This window comes from Mesoplodon densirostris, chromosome 2 (assembly GCF_025265405.1).
Source record: "Mesoplodon densirostris isolate mMesDen1 chromosome 2, mMesDen1 primary haplotype, whole genome shotgun sequence".
Classification (NCBI taxonomy): domain Eukaryota; kingdom Metazoa; phylum Chordata; class Mammalia; order Artiodactyla; family Ziphiidae; genus Mesoplodon; species Mesoplodon densirostris.
Window position 1 is genome coordinate 97,321,762 of NC_082662.1, and position 26,544 is coordinate 97,348,305.

At 40.3% G+C, this 26,544-nt stretch overlaps 1 protein-coding gene across 1 annotated transcript in view; it reads right to left on the reverse strand.

Moving 5' to 3' along the window:
* The window catches only part of VAV3 (vav guanine nucleotide exchange factor 3), a 405,871-nt gene that overhangs the window by 302,459 nt on the left and 76,868 nt on the right, over positions 1 to 26,544 (reverse strand). The window contains exon 2 of the mRNA XM_060085957.1: positions 17,755 to 17,871. Coding sequence (XP_059941940.1) covers positions 17,755 to 17,871 — 117 coding nt within the window. The remainder of the gene's footprint in view (positions 1 to 17,754; positions 17,872 to 26,544) is intronic.

Genomic DNA, 26,544 nt, shown 5'->3' on the forward strand with positions numbered 1-26,544 from the left:
TATAACAACAATAAAATTTAAGTTAAAGGGGGGAAATCCACCCAGTTGTAAGAAAATCCCCTTGTTTCCATTTCTTTGCTACTAAGGGGATAAGACTAAAACATGACCTTTATTTTGAGATTGACATATGGTACCACTGACATATAAGTTCTTCCTAAGAACTATTCTATTCTCCTCTAATCTAGTCCTCAAAATTATTGCTTTTGAAATTTTAATATATTCCTTAAAACCAAAATCTAAGAAAAATTTAAATATAATACCATGCAAGGAAAAATAAAAACAGTGAAACCTCTCTATCAGAATATCCTGGAATTGTGAGCCATACATAATAATATTTGGGTCAACTCTCCATGGAAATAAAATCCCATGGGCAGGAATATGACATCTAACTCTCTAAATGTTCTTGAAATTATAGGATTCTTTCACGGAGGGCTGTATCAGAACACTGACATTTTTGACAAGGTCAGAATGGCTTAAATGCTTTCTAGATAATATTTTTTGAGCCAGATAAAAATCTTAGAACTCAAGTGCCCATGACTCTCTCAAGAATTCTTGAGTTTCCTGACAAAAGAACATATTTTACCAATCAACCTATTTGTCTACAACAGTATATTCACTGTACTGAAACTCTCTATAAAAATGTATTGAATAATTCCGTATGGTTGTTTCAGAGCTTGGTACATAACAGTAGTCCTAAAATACTTGCAAGTTGTTTACCATTATTGGACTTAAGTTATTTGATTCTAACGAAAACATTTACTGAGCCCCTCCTTTAGTGAATGCAGCCAAGGCTTTTACAAATGCCCTAGATTACAGAAAACTCAAGCCTGACTCTTAACTCAAAAAAAGAACAGTAGTTTTAGTCCAGTAAAAACCCATCAGAAATGATCATCACCTTTGGTTGGTTATCAGAAAATTAAACACAAAACAAAATATGTATAAAACTGAAGAAATTTTTCTTTAATAGACAACAACCAAATACATTGATTCAATCCTGGTTCAAAGAAACCAGCTATAAAAGATATTTTAGGAATAACTGTTAAAATCTGAGTATAGTCCAGATATAGTAAGAGATATGGTCTAGTGGTATTAGGGAAGGATTATTCATATTATGTTCAATAAAGATTATTATGGCTACATAGGAAATAGCCTTATTTGGGGAGCTATAAAGCCTGAAGTATTTAGGAGACAAATGCATGATGCTTACCTATAATTTTCTTTGAAATGGTTCAGGAAAAATAGCAAATTATGTTTATATAATAATACTAGAAAAAGCAAATATGGTCAAATGTTAACAACTTTTGAAAAGTAGATATATGAGTGGTCACTGTAGTGGTCTTTCTATTGATACATTTCTGTATGTATGATTATTTCTATAATATATATTTTTTTAATTCATGGGCTTATTCTGTTTTTTTCCAAAGTCCACCAGGCACAAAGGTTTAAGGCCAATTCAAAAGCTCACTTTTTTAATTTATTGGGTTTTTTCCTTGACTTCAGGACAACTGAGAGAGAAATGCAATCCTCAAACTAGCTGGCATGATGATAGTGTCCCTTCCTCAAAAGAGCTTCTAATCTCTTTCAATTTTCAATGTTTTAACCTTTAACTGCTCTGTTTTATATGTGTTGTTATGGTAAGATGTCTCAAATTATTCTTAAACGTGAGCAGGTTATAAACAAAAAGGAAGGAATTGAGGATATTATGCTTATTTCATTTAAAGAAGAAAAGACAGAGGAGCATGAAAACAATCTTCATGTATTTCAAGGATTTTTCTACAGATTCACGTATTTGAAGGATTTTTCTACAGAACATTTATAAATTAATTCTATGCTGCTCCAGGATCAATGACTAGAAAATTTAGGTAGACTATGATTTATCATTAGTGATGATTTCCTAAATAGTTCATTATCTATAACTGGAATTGTTGCTTCTTAGGGAATTTCTGTGCCTTCACTTGGAACTTTCCAAATACTGTACAAGGAAGTAAAACTATGGGCCCAAAACAGTATAGGAAAAAGGATATATGTGTTTGATTGCTTACTTATCTACCTAAATATCTACTTTCTTATGAAAATCTTAGGGGCAGTCTACTGACCAAAATCCAAGTTACAACAAACTTGAAAAACCCTTAGTGATCTTTTGGAAAACAAATGCTAATTAATATCATCTCCCTTTTATCATATTTTGTAGTAGTTTCACTATAATCCTCTGAAATTTTCAACTACCAGCTCCCTAAGAAATTGTATGTCATCATCTGGCAGTAATAAATATTCTTCTGCTGTTTCCTCCCCAAAACTGAATAGGCTATTAGAAAAACATCAGCAGGGATTTTGCTAAAGCATTGTTAAACTTCATAGACAGAGTTAATTCTAATCTGAATCTGGCCTTCTATGCAAATTTTCTTTTTATTACTTTACCCAATCCAATGCCAATGTTATCAATCATCATCAAAACTTGACCTAGACAAACCAATAAAAATGGTGCACTATATCCTCCCATATCATAATACAACCATTCTAAGGTGATCACTGTCTAAGATGAATTATGAGTAGGCAGCTACTTTAAAAAGACAACTTCAAGAGTAGAAATTACCTACAAGGTACCTGCCCACTCAGAAGCAGCAAGCATGATCCTATACCCTTTACATAGAAACGTAAGAAGAAAGTAGCAAGATAAAGCCTTCCTAGGGTCACGAAGCACATTTAGTATGAAACTGACTGTGTGCACACGCACACAGTCCCAGAGAGAATACTCCAGAAGATTTAAATGCCATTCATTCATTCTAACCTGATTTTTGACTGTCCTACGCACTGGCTTGTCCCGACACTATGAGTCCTCAAACACTATGTTGATTCCACAGGACTTTTCACACACAGAGGGCACTAGAACGGGCACTGAGGCAAACCAGAGAAAGGCCCCTAATCCATTAATATTTCTCCAATGCAGTCCTCCAAAGACACAGGTGCTTTAGGTGGAAAACAAGTGACTCAGATACTAAACTATCCAGAGGAAGCTTGTGTGGCCGGACTCCACACAGCTGCAGTGACTGCCAGGCATTGTTCCCTATTGTTTTCTGGGGCCCATCATGCTCCTGAGGCACACTTCCTCCGCTAACCCTGTGCAGACAAGAGCGTTCATCCTGCTCCACCCACACGCTCCACTCACTGAGCAGGGAAAGCAAATGCCAGCACTCCTTTATTCCTACAGATGTGCATAAGCCATTAAAAAAAACAGCGAGAAATAAAGATGGAAAGTGATATTCTCATTTTCTAGAGGATCCTGTTGAGAAGAAATACACAGGCTCAATAGCTGAGGACTAAAAGCCAAGGGTTTTGCATCACTGCTGCTTGTACAGACAAGTAAATTGGCTATTATGATATCATGCACTGGGGTTAACCAGTTCTCCTTGTGGAATTCTCAACTGTCATACTCACAATAACAATTTGTTTGAAAGCAAATTAGACTCAATGAACTCCATATGTAACTTGGAAAAACTGTACCCGACCTTTAAACCAATGTGACAGGGTTAAGGATCCCAGAACACAGCTGAGATGGGATATGGCTCAACAGCTAAGCTAGGAATAAGAATGTGAATACTAATCAGCATGTATTTGCCACAGCCTTGGAAATGCAGACACTTTTCCTAGAAAGCTTCCTATTACAAAAAAAAAAAAAAAAAAAAAAAAAAAATAGTTCAATTTTTAAAAGAAATCATGAAACCAAAAAAAGGCTTTTAAGTGTTCTACCAGAGACTAAGCCTCTCCTAGATAATCAGCAAGTGCAAAAAAACATCAAAAGTGAAATACAGGGAAATTTTAGAATGGTCAAATATAGTAAAAAAAAAAACCTTTGAAAAATAAGACAGACAAAATACCTACTGGGTTGCAAAATATATCTACAGAAAGTTAGTTAGAAATGCCATTAGAATTCTTTTGCATTAAACCCACACACATACAGTAAGTTATACCTGCACCTGCTCCATTATTTCCCCCTTGCAGTGAACTCTACTTCCCCTCCAGTCATCCAGGAGCAGCTCAGGAGTCAATGTTCTCTCTTCTCTATCCTTACCCTTTCATGGGTCACATCACTTCCTAAACACCACAAAGCTCTCAAACTCTGGCCCATCTTGCTGTCACTCTAGTAAAGGTCTGCATACTTTTCAACCACACTGCTTGGGTCTCACATCTGCTCTTCCAACCGCTGCCATTACAACCATCCAGTACAACCTCCCCCCTCAACTGAAGGAGTCCTTGGCTCAAGTACAGAGTGGGTCATCTCTTATCTCTCTGCTAAAACCACTCACTGGCCCTTCATCAGAATCAATGCAGACCCTTCAAGACTCAAGAGCCCTCCCACCCTGGCCCCAATCTCTGTGGGACCTCGAGATGCAGCTCACCCCAACTGCATCTTAACTCACGCTAGGATGATTCTCTGAAGAATCCCAAGCATTCCAGATGGATTCCCCCTTCCGTATCTTCCTACCTAACGGCCCCTCAATCTAAAAGATGCTTCCCCACTTCTGCTTGGAAGCAGTGCAGTAAAATCATTAAGACTGTGGCCTCTGAAGTTAGACATTGACTCAGATCCATGCTCCATCACCTACAAGCCATGATTTTTTCTTATATTTCTGAGCCTGTTTCTTTGGCCATAAAATGGAGATAAATACCAACATCATAGGGTTCCTGTGAGGATAGAGTACAATGGTAATAAAAGGACATGGCATTGGTAAGTGCCTAATAAATAAGAGTCAGCAGCAGTGCCCCCTCCTATTTTTTTTGCCTAGATGAAGCATGAGGATAAACTCTAAGGCGCCTTCCTTAACCACACTGAGGATGAGCTGATCCCTTTCCTTGACTTCCTCCACAGCATCTTTTGTCAATTACTGCATTTAGCATATCATATTGAAATAATTTATTTAATTACTTATATAATCTGCAGTGTGGGGGCATTCCTTAAAAAGGATTAAAAGGGCTTCCCTGGTGGCGCAGTGGTTGAGAGGCTGCCTGCCGATGCAGGGGACACGAGTTCGTGCCCCGGTCCGGGAAGATCCCACACGTTGCAGAGCGGCTGGGCCCATGATCCACGGCCGCTGAGCCTGCGCGTCCGGAGCCTGTGCTCCGCAACGGGAGAGGCCACAACAGTGAGAGGCCCGCGTACCGCCAAAAAAAAAAAAAAAAAGGATTAAAAGCATGCCAAATACATGCTGATTAGTACACACAATCTTATTCCTTTACCTTGCTACTTTGGTTTAAAAGCCTCTTCAAAAAAGCTTAAATTATGAGGATGATTATAATTTTTGTGACTTTCTGTTTGAATTAAAAAAAAAGCTTAAATTACATATAAACAACATTAACTAAAGGTATAATGAGGCTCAGGTATGTCATCATATGATAGAAATTGCAATGTCTAGCTATACAGTACTTAAGAAAATATATGCAACTTAAAAATCATGAATTATGTTTATGCATAGTTATAAGCATAGGTTCATTAAATAAGTTACTCCAGACAACATGTTTGTAGATATATATACTATATCTTGGTATATCTATTAACCCATATCTGTGTGCATATTTACATGTATATTAGGAATCTAATAGAGAGAACTTAAAAAAAAAAAAAAAACCTACCCCAAAGATTCAGTCTTAGTTTCAGGAGGAACCCTGGAGACAGCAAAGAGAAGGTGAGTTTCAGTTCTCAAACTAGATTTCCATTTCTGGAAATAACATTCTTATAACAATACAAAGTGAGGATGCAAAGTCAAAGCAATATTTTTTATCATGCTTTTATCTCTTTATAACATCTTTATCTATCCAAATCATATGTACAGTTAAGTCTTCATAACTCAAAATTTTAAAGGAATGTCAATATTATTGAAAATAAAGTAGACCTTGGCGAAAAAAAAAAAAAAAATCCTAAGCTTAGGTGTTTTCAAAGAGGATTACACAACTAAGAACTATCAAAGCAAAACATTACTTTATGAAATACTATGTGTACATATTCATTTACCAATAAGTGGCATTTTAGAATTAGGAGGGATTTTAGATTTGACAAAACGTCAAGTTAAACGACCATCCCAAAGGGTTCTGCTGGAAGAGGTGGGACCAGAATCTAGTTAAAATGTGCTTTACAAGTTATGTAAAACTCAGTGTGAATAAGTAGGCAGTAGTACTGGTATCCTTCTCCCAGTGGGTCTCCAGTACTTCAAAGAGGTTCTTCGTTCAACCCTAACGTGGCTTTTGTAACCAAGCAGGACCCTATGGGGCTTTCCTAGGACAGACCCTTCCCCCATCTCCTCTGCTTTAGCCCCTCTCTGAAGTACCTAGATAATATAATAGTAACTGATGCACATTTCCTGAGTTGTTTTACAGATGCAAAAATCCCACCAAATGGAAGACATTAACTACTTGATGAGCATGAGCATGTAGCCCCCAAGCCTACCACGGCCTAATGAGTGATAATGTCAACCCCTCTCACACGGCCCTGTTACCTCACCATCAACCAGTCAGAGAATTGTGCACAAACCCTGGGACTCCCCTCCCTCACCTTGCCTTTAAAAATGCTTTCCTGAAACCCACCAAGGAGTTCCCAGTGTTTTGAGCACTAGCTGCCTGGACTCCTCCCTTGGCACCCTGCAATAAACACTGCACTTTCCTTCACCACAACCGGGTGTCAGTAGATTGGCTTTATTGCAGGCAGGTGAGCAGACCGAAGTTTGGTTCGGTAACAACTTCCTCCAGTGGTTCATCATTTTACTCTGTTTATTTCCTTAATGGCACTTATCACTGGGTGTAATTATCTTATTTATTTATGTTTTACTTGTTTTGTTTCCTGAACTCAAACAGCGTCTTGAGGGAAGGGGACTACCTGTCCACAGTGGCTAAGCAGCACTGGCCATGAAACCATACTCCTTCAGATGGGACTCGAACCCTCAGTCTCTGACTTAGGACAGGACTCAAACCCAGGTGTGCCTCAGCTGGGACTCAAACCCACAATCTGCCAACTGAAACTGAAACCACACAACTCAAATGGGACTTGAACCTATGTGCCAAGACTCGAACCCATTTTCACCTCAGTTGGGACTCAAACCCACAATCTTCCAACTGAAACTGAAACCACACAACTCAAATGGGACTTGAACCCATGTGCCAGGACTCGAACCCATTTTCACCTCAGTTGGGACTCAAACCCACAATCTTCCAACTGAAACTGAAACCACACAACTCAAATGGGACTTGAACCCATGTGCCAAGACTCGAACCCATTTTCGCCTCAGTTGGGACTCAAACCCACAATCTTCCAACTGAAACTGAAACCACACAACTCAGATGGGACTTGAACCCATGTGCCAGGACTCGAACCCATTTTCGCCCCAGTTGGGACTCAAACCCACAATCTTCCAACTGAAACTGAAACCACACAACTCAGATGGGACTTGAACCCATGTGCCAGGACTCGAACCCAGCCAGAACCCAGATTGGGACTTGAACCCACAGTCTTTTAATTGAGATCACACACCTGGTCTCAGGATTTAATGAAGTTCAGGTTCTTTACGTCTCAAAGAATTCAGTGACAGACAAAGTGATAGGTAAGAAGTGGATTTATTTAGAGAGATACACATTCCATAGACAGAATGTGGTCCATCTCAAAAGGCGAGAACAGCCTTGGGAGAAACACACTCCACAGACAGAGTGTGGTCCATCTCAGAGGCGAGAGGCCCCAAAATATGGTGTGGTTAATTTTTATGGGCTGGGTAATTTCATAAGCTAATGAGTGGCAGGATTATTCCAACTATTTGGGGAAGGGGCAGAGATTTCCAAGAATTGGGTCGCCGCCCACTTTTTGGCCTTTTGGTTGGCTTCAGATATGTCATGGCACTGGTGGGTGTGTCATTTAGATGCTAATGTATTACAATGAGCATATAACGAGGCTCAAGGTCCACTGGAAATCGAATCTTCCGCCATCTTGGATCTAGTTGGTTCCAACCAGTTTTTGTCATGTCCTATGACTATGTCATTCTTTTATTTTATTTTATTTTATTTTTGTGGTACGCGGGCCTCTCACTGTTGTGGCCTCTCCCGTTGTGGAGCACAGGCTCCGGACGCGCAGGCTCAGCGGCCATGGCTCACGGGCCCAGCCGCTCCGCGGCACGTGGGATCTTCCCGGACCGGGGCATGAACCCACGTCCCCTGCATCGGCAGGCGGACTCTCAACCACTGCGCCACCAGGGAAGCCCTGTGTCATTCTTTTAAAGGTTGTGCCCTGCGTCCTTCCCTCCTGTTTCAAAACCACACAGCTTGTCTCAGGACTTAATGAAGCTCGGGTTCTTTGTGCCTCGGCACAGGAGGAATCAGGTGAGAGACAAAGTGATAGGCAAGATGTAGATTTATTAATACCCTTTGTAAAGAGGTTGCAGGAAAACAGGGCATGAGAAGATGATCATGTTCCAGGTCTCAGGTGAACCCCTGGGACAGGCATCAAGTGAGGGTCCTTGGCTTCGCACAGGAAAGAAATCATGAGTGAGCCATAGTAAAGTGAAAGCAGAGATACACATTCCATAGGCAGAACGTGGTCTGTCTCAGGAGGTGAGGGCCCTGAGGTGTGGCAATTTTTATGGGCTGGGTAATTTCACAGGCTAATGAGTGGGAGGATTATTCCAACTATTTTGGGGAAGGGGAGGGGATTTCCAGGAATTGGGCTACCACCCAGTTTTTGGCCTTTTATGGGCAGCCTTGGAAATATCTTGGCACCTGCGGGTGTATCATGTAGCTAATGTATTACGAGTGTATAATGAGGCTCCATCATCAGCCGTCTTGGGCTGAATAGGTTCTAACCAGTTTTTGTTGTGTCCTCAGTGACTGTGTCATTCTTTTAGTGGTTGTGCCCTGCCCCCTTCCCTCCTGTCTTAGGCACATGCCCAGCAGAAGAAGCATGCAACCATTTGCAGAATGAAGGAAATGATGGGTGAATTGCTCAGGAGAAGTTACCACGGACTGAGCCTCTGCCAGACACTGTGGCAACTGCTTTACCATAGAATGTGATTCACACTCCTCACTACAATCCTGTGAGGTAGGGATCATCATTGGGCCCATCGTACAGATCAAAACATGGAGGCCCTGAGAAGCTGAGCAACCTCCCTCCCACATAGGGAGCTATGGGCGGGGAAGGTGAAACCCAGGTTTACTTGATCTCAAAGTCTCAGGAGCGGAGGAAGAGAGCCTGTTTAATGTGCCAAGGCCACACATCTGTAGGACACGGAAAGAGGATGAAGGTCCAGCTAGAACGAAGAGAATGGGCAGGAACAAGTCAGCAGAGTCAGCCCAGGAGGGTTCAGTACATCCAAGAACCAACTAAAGCCCAAGCGCTGGATAAAGTGGTGTGTGTGTATGTGATCTTTAAGTCACTGGAGATGAGGGGGTGAGGGATATGGAGAGGAAGGGGCACCCAGGCAACGAAAACAGTATTAATAAATATTAATCTGGAGAATGACAACAACTTAGATAATTGGGTGGGACTGAAACAAGAAGGATAATGGAGCTAAGAAAGCAAGACAAGGAGCCTGATCATGAATAACCTTGTGTGGCTTAAAAACGGGTTTGGATTTTATTCTGTTATAAGCAACAGAGATCCACTATCAAGTTTTAAACCTCTGAGCAACATGATCAGCTTTGCATTTTTGCAATATTACTCCGAAAATGAGTTTGGAGTGATTCAAACCTGAAGGCAGATTTGGGAGACTATTTCAATAATCCTTGTGATGGGGGCCTTAACTGTTTACTTTCTGGCAGAGTGAACAAAGGAATAGCTTTACCCAAATAGAAATGGGTTTGAAGAGGAAAAAAAAAAAGTAGTCCAGTTTTATACACAGTGAGTTTGATGTGATCATGGGATATCTAAATTGCTACTCACATACACATTTGAGAAATCCTAGATTAACTAAAAGTTTAACTGTTTTCCTCACTTCAGGACTTTTCAGTGCCTTCACCATGCTATATCCCATATGTAGAGGGAGGAGGTAACATGTAGTGTTTACCAAACTTATCTGAACAAGAATATTTCCCCAGACTATTAACATTTCTCAGGACAATGGGGTTGCTTGGGAAATGCTGCTCTAGAAGTTTTCAACTGTATTAAAATTAGAGAACAGTGAAGTTTTTTTTTGAACTGTCTCAAAAGCAGTTAGAAAGCAGACCAAAAAATGAGCCTGAATAATCACTAAGGTGTAAAGAATAAGCCTTGCATGGCTCAGCTTATTAACGTGGTAAGAATGGGGAAATCTGCCTAGTATTAAGGACCCCTGTGAAATATACTATCAAAGAGAGTGAAATAGATGTAGAGATTGCTTAAAAAGTCAGCTCTGTCCAAAAGCAAAGGAGAAGAATACTGCTAATGACACAGAAATTGTCTTAACAGCCAACTAGACATACACATTAGGGAAGGCTAGAAGCTGTTTCCTCTGTCTCAGCTTAAATAGACACAAATGAGGCCCTGGAACAAGCTTTCTTTGTTCAGGAAGGAATCCCTGGAGAGCTCTCCCTTAGTTATGTAAATATAGGCAAGCCACCTACTGCTCAGGAGGGAAAAGTAAAGGAGGCCTTTGTGGGTGGACAGAGGTTGACTCTTCACAGTATCCCTGCTAGGCTGTCTGCTGGAGGCTGAAAGTTGGCAGATTTGCAGGGCAAGTCCAGGCCCGCCTTGGAGGAAAGACCAGAGATCCTGAATGCTGCTCTGAGAATAAAAGTTGGTACCCCTGTGGGGGCTGCCTAAGGAGGCCCTGACCCTAGATCACTGGCAAGAAAGGATATCAGGAGCTCCTAGACAGAATTCACTGCACAGCTAGAGAAATTTGGCCTGGCCAGGCTCAATGCTGAGGCTAAAATGCTGTGGGGAAGCCGGGAAGTATGCTTGGGTAGTGTGGGGCTTAGCAGGGCACGCCAGCATCAGAGCTGTCAAAGGCACCAAGCAGGGCCCGTCTTCACTAGCACCAGGCTAATGGGCCATCGACTGGAGGTCGAGCTTCTCGTGGTGCTTCGAAGCAAGACTGATTAGGGCCCAAATGACCGCAAAAGCCCCAGAGACTCCTGAATAATTTAGGATGGGAAATACTTTCAGAGAGAAATGTCAAACTTCTAATAAGAGTAGAAGATCAAACGAATAATTATAAAATGAGAGATTATATTTAAATACCAAAATTATTCATGCTGGGTACATAGGGATATGAGAAAAAAATGTTTCTAATTGTTGATCAATGTGCATGCAGTACCCAATAAGGATCTTTCAAACCATGCCACGGTGAGGTCCCTGAGGCCACCCATGCCCAAGAAAAGCTCAGGAGCCTTTGGTTGGGAGGGTTTTCTTGTAACCAGGAAAGCCAGGTAGATTGCCAAGAGATACAGGTAGTAGGAAATCATGACAGATTTTCAAGTATCTAGTTTCATTGTGTCGGGATGCAATGAAATGCGCTTTGGAGGGTGCACTTCCCAACACACACATAGGACTGGAAGTGGGGAATGAGGATATGGAGATTTTCCAGTCATCCAGGTATGAGTGCTGAGGAGCTGGCCTGGGGTATTAGTACACACTGGGCAGGAAGAGGTCCTTGTACCCTTCTTTCTACATATACCCTGAGGTGTACAATTCATGCTGGGAAGGGTGAAAAAGTGGAAACACACAAACTTATAGGACACATCCTGAGCAAATACTCTCATAAGACATGATAAGGCATTACAGATGAGACAGAAATTGAAGAAGAAATGAAGCCCTATTCATTTCCAGGTGAAGGATTTAGCAGCCTCTTTAAGTCTTTTTTACCCTGAAGTTTTAAGGTAATCTTCAAATCATTCTGTAGGGTCCAAATATATATACTCAGCTGGGGGCCTCAGGAAGAAGTGAGTTCTCATCTGCAGAGGCATGCATGCCCATTTTCTTGACCCTGTAGAGCACAGACAAACATGGGAAGGATGCCTGATGACTCAGAGCCTCTTCCAAACCTGAAGATTATCTATGATACTCCTTGGGTCAAAGGTAAGGAAGAGAAAGCATTTACCACGAAGCTCGGATGGTTCTTCTATGTAATTATTTACATGCTGCAAAACAGAGATGTTCTATGACTCCGTGTATCTCCTCTTCTGTATATGACAGAAGATGGAGACACTACAGAATGGTCTCCAAGTTGTGTGGAACGTTGGTAACAGAAGAAAGGTTAACCTATCTACACAACTGAAATCATGTGATGGACAAAACCAGGTGAATCACTTAGAGTTCTCTCACTGCTGGTTGGAAGAACTAAGGAAAACTGGCCTGAGGAAGAAGAAAAGGAAAGCTGTCTTGGCTCATGTCACAGAAAAATCCACAGATACATGTATTTGGCTTTGGGCACAGCATGAGTCCAGCCTCACATGATACCACTAGGATCCTCCTCAGCTCTGCTCTCACTGAACTGGGTCTGTTTTGAAACTCCATGTGGTTCCCAGATGGCCGTAGCCCCTCCAAGCCTCGTATCCACACACTTCCATGGCAGGTGGAGAGCAAAAACAAAACTGGCCCTGCCAATGTCTTAAACCATCATACAGGTCCTAACTGAGTGACCTGCCCCATCCCCGAACTCATCACTATGGCCAAAGAGATGGGGTATTATAATTGATTAAACCACCCAAACTACATGATTGGCAAAGGGAAAAGGGAAAAGGGTGCTTTCTCAAAGGAGATCCAATGTCACAGAAGGAGGGAGAAAGACAGCTATGCAGGATAAAATAGATTAACACTGTAGCACAGTAGAAAGAACAAAGTTTATTTCCCAAGCTTGCTCCTCCAATATAGTTCTTGCATTCAATTCAAAATTCAACTACTATGTTTACCACTGAACCTGAAGCCCATTAACACCAGTAATTATAGTTGTAATAATAGTAACAATAAGAGTGAGACCAGCTAATATTTACCGAGTACTACATACTTTGGACCTGGATACTCTTTTTAAGCACTTTACATACATCATTTCATTTCTCACCTAATCTCAATTTATAGATGAGGAAACTGAAGCTCAAAGAGATTAAGTAGCCTGCACAAGATCACATACCATAAGGAGTGCAAACTGCAATCCAACTCAGAAACCATGTTCTTAGCCAAAACACGACACTACCGCTTCTCAGTTAATGTTCTTACCGGAATCCTTGATCCACACCTAAGCCAATGCTCTGAATTCCTTTAGACATGCTTGTCCTGAACCTGAACACATAGAAACTACCCTACCGCTACTAATATCAGCTGGAACTACCTTCAGCCAGTTGTGATTCTCTTTGATTCAAGAAAACATATCACCTTACACTTGTCAGGTGCTTTACAACACTTGAAACAACAGACGTGACATCTGTGGGTAGCGGGAAGTAGGCCCTTATATCCACCTAGAGCTGCCAGGGGAAGGAACTGACTTCATCACTCATCTGCACAGCAGCAGCAGCTTGATTTCTGTTACTCACTAGAAATGTTCTCATTAAAGAAAAATCCCATGTGTTTCTGCACTGTAAGTGTGCCAACAGACAGCTCAGCAGGAAATGTTTCCAAACAACAAAAGTGTTAATCAGAAAATGACAATCTGAACAGAGGAATGGAAAATCCTTTATATGCAGCATGAAAGTGAGCAATTTTACAGATCTTGTTGCAACGTAAAAAGTAATTAATAATTTCTAACATTCCTGGGGGGAAAGGATTTTTTTTTAATTACATTTCTCAAGCAGAGAGGTCAACTAATAAGATTTTACTTTTTGTTCTTGTTTTTACTAGAAAGCCAGAAATGGATCCATCCTTTTGAAAAATAAGAAAGTATGATTTTTCAGAATCACACAAAAACATAAACCCAAAGGCAAAGAGAGGTGGTAAAGGCTCTTAAAAGGGCACCTAAGCTCCTCCCACCTCAGAGCAGGAGGAAGACTCAGCAGGCTGAGGCCAGGACTCCACCTCTGGCGGGAACCTTATTCAGCACAGTTGACCCTTCAACAACAGAGGGCGGGAAGGTGTTGGGGGCACAGATCCTCCCCACAGTCAAAAATCCATGTATAATTTAGTCGGCCCTCCATATATACGGTTTCTCCGTATCCACAGTTCTGCATCTGCAGATTCAACCAACCACGGATCGTGTAGTATTTATTGAAAAAAATATCTGCTATAAGTGGACCCACACAGCTCAAACCCCCATTGTTCAAGGGCCAACTGTATTTAACAATCCTGAGAGCCAGAGTTAACCTCAAGGCCTCTCTCTGCTGACTCCTGAATGAGTTCAAGTTACTAAACTCATTCTCCATCCTTGCGTGATTTTTAACCAAAATATAGAAAGAGTTCAGAACTATTCTAATTTTTGTTGACATATGAGTTTGAATTAAAATCAATACCCTACTTTCAGTGGGTAAAGAGCTCAATACTGGAAATTAAAGTGAACACTGAAAGGCAAAATTATCATAAGCCCTTCTAGAGCACCCAAAATGTGTGCTCTTCATTATCTCATTAGTAAAAAGGAAAATTATCATTCACTCGTGTTAACACACGCAATATCCTAAATATAACTCATGCAGTATCCTAAATCTTTTCTCTCTTTCTAAAGGTAAAGTATAATTAGACTCCAAGTGACAGATCACTTGTGCTTTTTAATTTCATATGTTCCTTTGGTGTTTCTCCTGTGAGTTCATCCTTTTCCCTGAGCAAGCATCCACAAAGGAGTGAGATCCAAAACATAGGCAGCAGACAAGAAAAGCAGAGGGCTGAGAAGTCAGAAGCCCTGAGCGCCAGATCTTGCTCCGTCCCCAAGCAAGGAGAACTTGAAGTCACCATTTAACCTCCCCACCTCCCAGTTTCCTCATCTGAAAACTGGGAACACTTGCTTCCTTCCTTCACAAGACTATTATGAGAATCAAATGAGGTCAGTGATCTGAAACACTCTCCAAGCTTCAAAATGCTAAAAAAAAAAATAGATATTGTTATTGCAATTAATATATTCCTAGGTGAAATGGTACCAAGTATACATGGATCCTAGATTTACTATTTGTATGAATTAAGGCAGACAGGGAGCACACAGAGATATTTTTCATTTTAAATTAATTGAAAAAATTTATGCCTCAAGGAACAGAGAGAAACAAACTAACCTGCCTACATCCTGTTAAAATTGATATTCACAATACCAGAAATTACTTTGTCTCTAAATTAGCAACCTATTCATTTCATTTTAACTTAAAAATGTTAAACTGCATGAATTGTCCAAGATCCATCACTTACAATCTAGGATTTGTAAATGGGGACAATACTAGAACCTACATGGTGGGATTGATATGAGAATTGAGTCAATACCTGCAAAGAACTTAGGCCCATGCTGGTCCAGGGCACTGGCTATGGGAATGTTTGCTCTGTTGTGCAGCAGCAGGGAACCAGTCAAATCTGGGGTCAAACCACTGCTCCAATCTCTACTAGATATGTGGATTTCAGACACAGGTTTGCTTATTTGTACAAGGAGGAAAATAATAATACTGGAACGTACACCTCATACGGTTGTTATAAGGATTAAAAAATATATTTGAAGATTGAAGAGAAATCTTCTACATCAAAAGGGTTCAATAAGTGGTGGCATTGGTGGTTTGGCTTAGAGATTATGTTTAATAGCAATAATACTGGTAAATTATGGAACAGCCCCTTAAATTCTTTAATTTTCAGTGGTTCATTTAGGTCAAATACAGTTTGGAAGTGATAGCTGCACCAATCTTGGCAGTAGCAAAAATGTATGTAATTTTAAAGTGGTAAATATAGGATCAAGTTCTATCCGCAATCCCAGGTTTAATTCTGTTTCAGACTTACCACTGCCAAAATATTTTAAGAAGCCAGAACTATGATTACCCATGAGAAGCATACGGTTAATTCCTTTATATTCAACTTTCTATAACCTCAGCTCTCCTACAAAGCTTCCATTGTAGGAAGCTAGCATGCAATGTTATTCCACTAAAACAAAGCCATGCATTTCTAAACAATTTTTATGACTTCACAGTCTTTGTCAACACCATTTTGTGCAAATTCAAACAAAAAAAATGAAGAGCTTTTTGAAAAGCTTTAAAAAGTCAAGACTTTTCTTTCATTTTTTCATTTCCCCAAAAGAGAGGGAGGAAATAAAGGAAAATCAAAGAAGATTTTTTTTTAAACTAGGAGGAAAGGTCAAAGAACAGCAAAAGATATCTTTATAAGCTGTTAAGGCATTTCTCTGGGCCAACAGCTTAGAGGACTGTCCACTTCACCTGGGATTCTCTCTGATTGCTCTTTGTCTTCATGGCTTCACTTCATGGCCATAGACAAATGTGCCACCACTTCTTTACAAGGAAGCTTGGTTTTCAGTTCCTTGTAACTATCACCATATGTTATCCTACATCACTTTTTTGGACCTCAAGACAACTAAATCACAGCTGGCCAGAGAAAGAGGAATCCTAAAAACCATATCCTTATACCCATTTCCTTTTGTACAGACTTCTAAGCGGGCAGGTGGTCTGATGATGGAGAAGACTGCTGAAGTCCAGATCACGAAGTGACCAAGAGCGAACCCATGCCTTCTTTCTCCCTGGGCAGGTTGGCTTCCCCATACTTGCTCCATGTCAGCATCAAATTTTTTACATTTCTGTTTCAAGTTTGTGCTATTTATTCCCATTGCCAAGCAAACTAATCCATTGCTTGCTTTTTATTTTATAATAAAAATATTACACTTAGAGGGGTGGGATAGGGTGGGTGGGAGGGAGGTTCAAGAGGGAGGGAATATGGGGATATATGTATGCATATGGCTGATTTACTTTGTTATATAACAGAAACTAACACAGCACTGTGAAGCGATTATACTCCAATAAAGATGTATAATAAAAAAATTACATCTTAAAAATCAAATGAAGTGTCACTCTCAAACAGCCTTCTGATGAGACACTAGCACCTGAATTATCAGAGTAAGAGCAAACTTCTCAAGATCTTTTAGGTTTTTCCCTGCTTATTTTCATAATGCAATTATGACATCAGAGGTTACCTAACTGCCTGACTCTTTTATGGCTTCTCAGACACAAGAAGTTTAACTTTATGCCCAATCACTTCAAAATAAATGAATGTAACTTTTAAAAGCTTGATTTCTATCCTTTTCCTTTTGATTCTTTTGAAAGGAAGTCACCTATTATACACAAGTGCTTGGTGTACATATAAGTAATAAAAGCAAACATTAAAACCAATTTACATGTGACAAATATCATTGAAATCTAACAATCTAACATGTATCTGCTGAAATCCAAGCAATAGGAGTTATTCAACAATCTCAAACATTTCAGCGATTTCATGTGTTCTGCAAGTCACCTACCCAAATGCCAAAACAGGCAACAGAACATTCTCAACTTCCAAAAATTAGAGGCCTTTCAGGTTTGGAGAAGACTGGAGGGAAAGAATGTCCTCAGTCATGACAGCCCAACAAACTATCTAAAAGATGGGAAATAGTAGTCCTGCCCTCTGAGATAACCAACAGGAAAAGTTACCTCTGGATAAAAAATTCCCCTTATACTGCTTTAATTAAAAATAATAATAATTCTAATCTCATTTGGACAGTTGTTGCTATTATTTTTTTGGCTAAGCCACCTACATGTAAAATTTAACTACATAATGCAGACACCACTTCAGTCACATGTCCTACTTCAAGATAAGAAACAACAGTTATTTGATAAAATGTTCTTGAATTTAAAAATACATAAAAAATAAAATGTAATTACCTTTCCAAAGTCACGGACATCAAACAAGTCAAACGCCTCAAAGAGTTCACTCTTTCTCATTCCAAATGTCTCGCAACAGGCCGTGAGGAATGTCCTTATGTTCTTCAAACAGAGAAACTGAGGAATGGGAAACAGCTATTAGTATATAGTGAATCATTCTGAATGCTACCTATCCTCTGTCATGCCCAGAATGCTGGGGAAATGCCAACAAAGAATCCATCCACTTTTCAGGTTGTTTTCAATTACTCCTTCATCAGTACTTAAATGATTACCCACTCTCTCCCAGGCACCGGTGACACAGCTGTGAACAAGGCAGACGGAAGTCTGCCCTCAGGATACTTACATCCTAATAAGAGGAGACAGACAAGAACAAACTCAGCAACAAAAACAAAAAAGTAAATATTTTTATTTTCATATGGTGATAAGTGCAATAGAGAAAAATAAAGCCAGAAGGAGAGATCAGGAGTGCTGGGTGAGGTGTGGGGAGCTTCAGCAAGATGGTTAGAGAAGGTGTCAGTGAGAAGAGGACAGATAAGCAGCAGAGATTTGAAGGTGGTAAAGAAGCAACCATGCAGAATTACAGGACAGAGTATTCAGACTAAAGTAGCAGCCCATGCCAAGGCCCTGAGGCAGAAGCTTCTGAGGTTATATCTGAGGAAGGGGCCAATGTGGGTAGAGCAGAGTGGATGACAAGGAGCACGGCAGGAAGTGAGCTGGAAAGGCAATGAGGTCAGACGATGAAGGACCCTGTTGGACAGGCTTTTACTCTAAACGAGATGGGAAGTCATCGGAGGCCTTGGGACAGAGTCTGATATTTTAAAAGTTTTGTTTTTCTTTCTTTTAAAAAATTTTATTGAGGTATAGTTGATTTAAAACTATACCTCAATAAAGTTTCAGGTGTACAACATAGTGATTCAAAATCTTTATAGATTATACTCCATTTAAAGTTAAAAAATACTGGCTGTATTCTGTGTGCTGTACAAGATATCCTTGCAGCTTATTTTTTTTCTAATAATACTTAACTCTATATTAAAAATACTACTATTTCAACAAATGATCAACATAAAACATTTAAATGAAATTAGTTTTAGTACTAAATCTTTGAAATCTAGTATACACTTAACAGCATATCTCAATTCAGACTAGCCCCGTTTCAAGTGCTCCATAGCCATACGTGGCTAGTTGCTGTCATACTGGACAGCACAGTCCTAGAGTTTCAAGTGCAGGTTTGTAAACAGGTCCCTCTCACGTATACAAAATATGCATAGACATAGCAAGTACAAACTTCTCAGCTGAGCTTTTAAGGCCCTCTATAACGTGCCCCACCATTGCAGTCAGGCTGTTCTCCTTGTTGGTGCTCGTTACTCCATGTTCATTCCTGCTTCTATGCTTGAACTTTGCCATTGCTCTAGCCAATAACCCTCTCTCTTTTCCCTTTTCTATTCTAACTCCCAGCCCAGCTACAGTTCCATCTCCTTCTGGACTGCAACAGTTCCTACTGCTCTTTCTTCAGAGCTTCTTTGTTGTTGTTGTTATTGTTTTGTTTTTTGAATATAGATCAAAAGGGGCTGGAGCAAGACTAGAGACAGTAATACCAGACAGGAAGCTATTACAATAATCTGGGTGAGAGACAGCCATGGGAAGTCCAAGTGTTCAATTTTGACTCTTAAATTTGAGATGCCTATTAGTCATCCAATGGGACACAGGGCACCAGACAACTGGATATACAAGTCTGGAGTCCAGGACACAGGTGTGTACTCCAGACTTAAATCTGAGAGTCTTTAGAGTATACAAAACAATTTTAACCATGACGTTTTCTGAGATGACTTTGGGAGAAAGAAGAGGGGAGGAGGTGACTTGGGGCCAGGTCATCTTAGATCAGGAAAAAAGGAGGAGTCCACAAAGGGGCAGAGAAAGAGGAGCCAGTAAGGAAGGAGAACAACCAGGTGAACATGTTTTTCCTGAAGCCAAGTAAAGAAGGTGTTTCTAGGAAGAAGGGGTGATAAGCTGTGTCAGCTGCTGCTGCTACTCAAATAAGATTTTGACCAGGTGCTGTCCTGGGAATCTGGCCGTGTGAAGGTTATGGGTGCACCTTGACAAAAGCAGGTTCCATGTGGAGGATGGGGGTGGGGAAAGGCTGAGCAGAGCAGCTTCAAGAGACAATGGGAAGAGAGAAAGTAAAGATAGAATATAGAGTCTTAGGAGTTTTGCTGCAAAAGGGAACAGAGGATTGAGGAGGTAGTCAGAGAGAAAGAGGTCAAGGAAGGGCTTTTTAACAATGGAAATTGTTACAACATGTTTCTATTTTGACAGGAATAACTTGATAGAGGGGAAAGATGGTCACACAAGGGAGAGGGACAGTCGCCCAAAGGAAGTTCTTGAGTGGGCAAAGGAGTAGGGTCTGATGTTCAAGCAGAGAAACTGACCTTGGAGGACACGCTCAGCTCATCGCTACTAACAGGGACAAGGGGGAAGGCAGACGCTATCGCAACTTAGACAACCAACAGAATTTACTTTCACTATCTAAAATGCAGATCCACCTACACGTAGTACACACATATCCTGAAAGTGAATTTCGGAAATAGTAGTTGCAATGGCACATGTAAAAATAAAATTATTAACCTCCAATAAGTGAGAGATCTATTAGCTAATTATTGCATCTTTGCCTTTTTGTTTTTTAAAGCACTGTCAATATTTTATTTTGTTGTTCTATTTTCCATCTTGGTTTGTTTTTTAATTTGCAGAAAGCACATTTTACTTCCTTTACTTTGGAAAAATTCAGATTTTTCATGGGCTTAACCCAGGCACAGTTTTACCCTTTACAGGAATCCTTCTTGAGGCTTAAGTATTTCAGGAGGGGTTAAAACCACAGGGGAAGCATCATAAACCCTTTGAAGTACAAAGGCAGCAGCCAAACTGCACATACAGCTACTGGTTTCATTTTAAAAAATTCATAAGAGAACTTTACAACACGTAACCACTCTACATGTAGCTCTTTCACATAGAATTGCTTATTTACAGATTAAAAGCCTTGCATTCTGCCAAGATAGACAATAATTACTCTCTTGGGGATTATGCAACATCTCTCCTGCAATATTTTTTACATAATTAAGTGCCCAACTCATAGCTCACCAAGGAACAAAGCATAATTGCACATGCTACCCTCTGAAGATTTCACACCAAACTCAAATTTTCCCCTGTATAGGAAAAACTACAGTAGACCTCCATTCAAGTGCTTTGACCATTAATTCAAAAAAGTATCATTACTGAAAGTAAAAAAAAAGAAAGAAATGTTGTCATTACTGTATGCATACAAGAAATGATTTAAAAACAGAACTTTCCCTCACTTCTGGAACCAATCTTAACCTTATTTTCCCCTTAACTAATTCAATTCTATTAAATTCCACAAATATTTACTGGATTTGAAGAACGTCACTGGTATGCTCTAGCATTTCCAGGCAATCATCAAGTTTGGTCACCCCTTTATTTATGTATTTTTTCAGTCAACAGGTTTTGAATGCCTACAATGTTCCAGACACTGGAAATGCTAAAAATGAGTAAGACAAGCTTCTCTATTAATCACAGTTGGAAATTTTCATAGCTTTCCCAAAATTGGCTAATAACACTAGGATCACACTTCCCTTAATGGCTCTGTGCAAGTACAGGAAGAGAGTTGAGGGATGGAGGGAGTGGGCCCTAATGCCATCACAGAAGCCCTGGACAGGGCTGGACCTATCAACCTGCCTGCCCACCTACCATCAGACTTTTGCTTTTCCTTACGTTGAACTTTCTCCTTTTCCAGTTTATTTTCTAAAATTTCAAACCAAAAGAAAAATAGAAAGAATAGTACAATAAACACTCCATTTATACAATAACTGTAACATACTGCCATATGGGTTTTTGTGTGCCAACCATATCTCTATATATTTATAAAAATTCATATGTTATAGTAAGTTCAGACACCATGGCACTTCACTCCTAAATAACTCAACATGCATCTCCTAGGAATGAGGATATTTTCCTAAATACCTACAACACCATTACCACCCCGAGAAGATAAACAACAATTCCATATTATTTCATATCCATTCCATGTCCAAATTTCATCAGTTGCCTACCCCATGTCTTTTTTACACTATCCCATCCATCCACACCCAATCTAGGGATCAATTCAGTTTTACCCATTATATTTGGTTTCTTAATTTTGAAGGATCTTTTAATCTAAAAATCCTGCTGCCTTTTTTTTTTTTCTTTTTTTTTTTTTTTTAATGACTGTCTTTTGGAAGAGTCCAGACCTAGGTATCTTATAGAATGTCCCGCATTCGGCATTTGTCAGATTATTTCCTCTTGGTATCATTATACTTATTTCCCCATCACTTATATTTCCTATGAACCAAAGCTAAGTCAAGATACAAGTTAAACAATTTTGGAAAAAATATTTTATTTTATTTTATTTTTTATTTATTTATTTTATTATTTTTTTTGCTGTACGCGGGCCTCTCACTGCTGTGGCCTCTCCCGTTGCGGAGCACAGGCTCCGGACACACAGGCTCCGCGGCCATGGCTCGCGGGCCCAGCCGCTCCGCGGCATGCGGGATCCTCCGGGATCGGGGCACGAACCCGTGTCCCCTGCATCGGCAGGCGGACTCTCAACCACTGCGCCACCAGGGAAGCCCTGGAAAAAATATTTTATACTGTGAACTTCATAGTTCATCATATCAGAAGACACAAAATGTTAGGGTAACCCATTATTATTGATGTTAGGCTTGATTACTTGGTTAAGATGGTTATTGTCACATCTCTCTATTGTAAAGGTACATGTTCCCCTTTACATTAATAAAGCCTGGGGATGATAATTTGTTACCATGTGGCTATCCTATTTCCCAATAATTTTTCACCATAGATTTAGCATCCACTGATAACCCTTGCTTTGATTATTCCATTTGGGACTGCAAAATTCTATCATTCCTTCCACATTTATTAGCTGGTATTCTCACCTAAAGACAAGCTTCCCCTGCCCTCCACCCTCCTTTTTAAATCTTTGTTTGTGTAATAATTAATTGCCATCATTATTCTTTTTGATGTTCATATTGTCCCAAATTTGGCCACTGGGGGTCTCTTCTGTGACCTTTTGACAACTCCATTAATCTTTGTTTTCTTACATCAAGCTGGCCCAGGCCCACGTCATATTTTCTCTGCCTAAGTTCTGTAATCAGCCATTTCTCCAAACAGTTCAGTTTCAATTTATATGGTAAATGGTATTATTTAGAAAACAAAGGCTGGGGCTTCCCTAGTGGCGCTGGGGACACGGGTTCGCGCCCCGGTCCGGGAAGATCCCACATGCCGCGGAGCGGCTGGGCCCCGTGAGCCATGGCCGCTGACCCTGCGCGTCCAGAGCCTGTGCTCCGCAGCGGGAGAGGCCACAACAGTGAGAGGCCCTCGTACCGCAAAAAAACAAAAAAAGAAAACAAAGTCTGAGCATCAGGCTACTCCCAAATTACATGAGCCAATTACATCAAATGAACCAGCAACTCCACCCTTTGCTTAAGCAATCTATCACTTGCAACAGAAAGAGTTAATGTAAACAAGAATGGCCTAATTGGTCTTCAAAGTACCTCTCCAAATCCTATCATTTTCTTTATGGAATGCCTAATAAGCAAACTCTTATCTCACTCTGTTAAGAAACAGAAAACTTGAATTCACTAAAGACTAGTGAACAGAGAGTTTCTTTCTGCCTAGGGATGTTGTTGGTGTTTTGACATGCTGATAGTCCTTCTTAGCATCTGCAGCAGCTTAAAACCTTCTGTATTCAGACCCGTTGCACAAAGACAGATACACCTCATTATTTCAGCTCATAATCATACCTTATGTTTGACCAAAAATTATATAACTTTGCTAAATCATCTAGTTGATTTATAAGACAGAACTTTAGGATTTTTTAGAATTTAGGATTAGGATTTTAAAAACCAGAATTAAATAACTCTAGGATTGTTTAAATATTAAATATATCCACACATGATAGTTACCAAAATCAAGGACACACGAAAGGTAGAAATAGCACTTTCTCTCTTAACAAATGTTAATGAGTTGCCTTTTGTGTATCCAGGATACACAAATGGTCTAAATAGAATTTTCTCTCTTAACAGATATTAATGAGTTGACTTTTATGAAGTTTCATAAAACGTCACCCCCCTCAAATGGGAATTTATTTATTTATTTACTTACTTACTTACTTACTTACTTATTTATGTATTTAATGCTGTCAACCAGTGCTTGACAGTAGGTTGTTTTTCCTTTTTTAAATTTTTATTTGTTTGTTTGTTTGTTTGTTTATGGCTGCATTAGGTCTTCGTTGCTGCAGGCGGGCTTTCTTTAGTTGCGTTGAGCGGGGGCTACTCTTCATTGTGGTGTGCGAGCTTCCCATTGTGGTGGCTTCTCTTGTTATGGAGCACAGGCTATAGGCACCCGGGCTTCAGTAGTTGCGGCACGTAGGCTCAGTAATTGTGGCTCGTGGGCTCTAGAGCACAGGCTCAGTAGTTGTGGCGCACGGGCTTAGTTGCTCCACGGCATGTGGGATCTTCCCGGACCAGGGATAGAACCCATGTCCCCTGCATTGGCGGGCAGATTCTTAACCACTGCGCCACCAGGAAAGCCTGGTTAATTGAATGAAACTGCCAAGAACTGGGTATTATTAAAAAAAATAATAATATGACCCAAACTCTGCCCTCAAAAGAGATATCATAGTCCGGCAAAGCGTACAGACAAGTGAACACGGAGTTACATAACAACATGGCAAATGCTATGAAGATGGCATTCAAAGGTCCCTCGGGAGTCCTGGAGTATCAGAGACAGCCTTCTGAAGTAAGCGATCAAGGATGACTCCCACTCACTGCAGGGTGATTGGGAGTCAGCCACAAAAAGAGGGGGAATGGTTGATGTTCAGGGAGCAGAAGAGAAAGTGCCACACTTGGGATGTGAGTGTGTCCAGGCACAGGATGGCATGAGGATGAGACAAGACAAAGAATGGACTGGTGGGGGCGGGGGAAGGGGTTCAGAATGGACACAACCCTCTGGGGGGCAGTGAGAGCAGGGCTGGACAGGGGAGCTGGGACTTACCGAGCAAGCCCAAGGGATGTGGGCTTTATCCTAGAAGAAACATTGAGGTTTTTAAATAGGAGAGTGGAATTCTCAATTTTGCATTGTATGACTACTGTAGTCATTTTTGAGTGTCTGCTATATACCAAGCTCTATGCTAAACGTTTATGTCTTTTCATCCTCACAACACCTCAATCAGGAAAGTTTTATTTTTTTTCTTCCGTATATACAGAGGCTTAGACATTTACCCAACTTTATATAACTGCATATGCCAAAGTAATGGAGTCATAATTCAAATCCAGACATTCTGGCTACAGAGCTTATATCCTTATCAACTCTGTTATACTAGCTCCAGTTTGAAGTGTGCAGAATTAACCGTTTTTCTTTTCTCTGTATTAAGGAGATTATGTGGGGTAGATAAGACAAGAATAGGATGCTGTCATATTCATTTAAGGAAAAAAATCATGGTGATTTGGACTAGGATGGTAGATGGAGAAAGGGAAAGAACTCTATAAGGTAATATGGAAAGGAAATACCTGGTAACTGATTGAATATGGATGGGGTGGAGGGAGTGAGGGAGAAAAGAAGAATTAAGAATCATACCCAGAGCTCTGTCCTGAGCACTGCAAGGACACTGGGGTTGTTCCCTGAAAATGGTAACTTAGCAAGTTAGGGAACAGGGTATGTGGAAAGGGGCCACAAACTGAGTCAATTATTTCTTGTCTTTATCTGAAAAGGCCTGGTAAGGAGACACTCCACAGCCTCTCTCTCAGGTATATCCAGTGACAAGTGACACATTCTAATATAGCCCACAGTCTTCAGCCACCATGCTCACCCTCTCTGCTCCTTCAGAAATTCATCAACAGCTTGCTTATTTATTACGGGTTGAAAAGCATTCAATAAAGATGCAGAAAACCTTCAAAGAAGAAAGCTTAACACGTTCAAGGTCTGAGACACCCTGAAAATTATACATCAGGCCAGAGCTCTCTAGGTTAGAAAATGTTTCATAACCAAATAGCTATCACAACAGAAGAAGCCAAGTGGCTTTTCACGGCCCTGCCTCTTAAACTTACCACTTCAATGCTAGTGATACTGATGTTACAGAAAGGAAACATTTAAAGGTCAGGCTGCTAAAGTTCACTATAAAATGCTTAAAGACTCTCTTTTCTACTCCTTTTATAAAAGTATATGGTTTCCTTTCCCTCTATGTGTGTAGAAACCATTTTGACTTTTCTCAACAATATGAATGCAAACAGGATCGCTTCCCTTTTTTATTTGAAAGAATAAACATGTACTTCTCTAAAATTGTTGGCAATAATGGTCTAAAGTTAACTGAGGCTACGAAACAGGAAAAACCTCCACAGCTTAGGAAATGAGTTATTTCAGTCTCAGCTGAGAAATGGTATCTTGTGGGAAGGGCGACAATTTCTAATACAGCTTTACAACCCTGCAAACATGCTGACTTACTATAATTTTCATAGGAACCACCAACAGCCAGGCTGTCAGATAAAGAAGTCTTCAGGGTCTCATTTCGTGGTGGGCCACTCATCTCATTTGAAAGAAAGTCTCTGAATTTGAGAGTTTGGCATAATTCAAATTATGAGTGGCCATTAACAGGCTGATTGACAGTTTTGAAGGCACAGAAGAGACCACGAGGAAGCTCATCAACAAATATTAAAGTACAAGGAGAGCTTT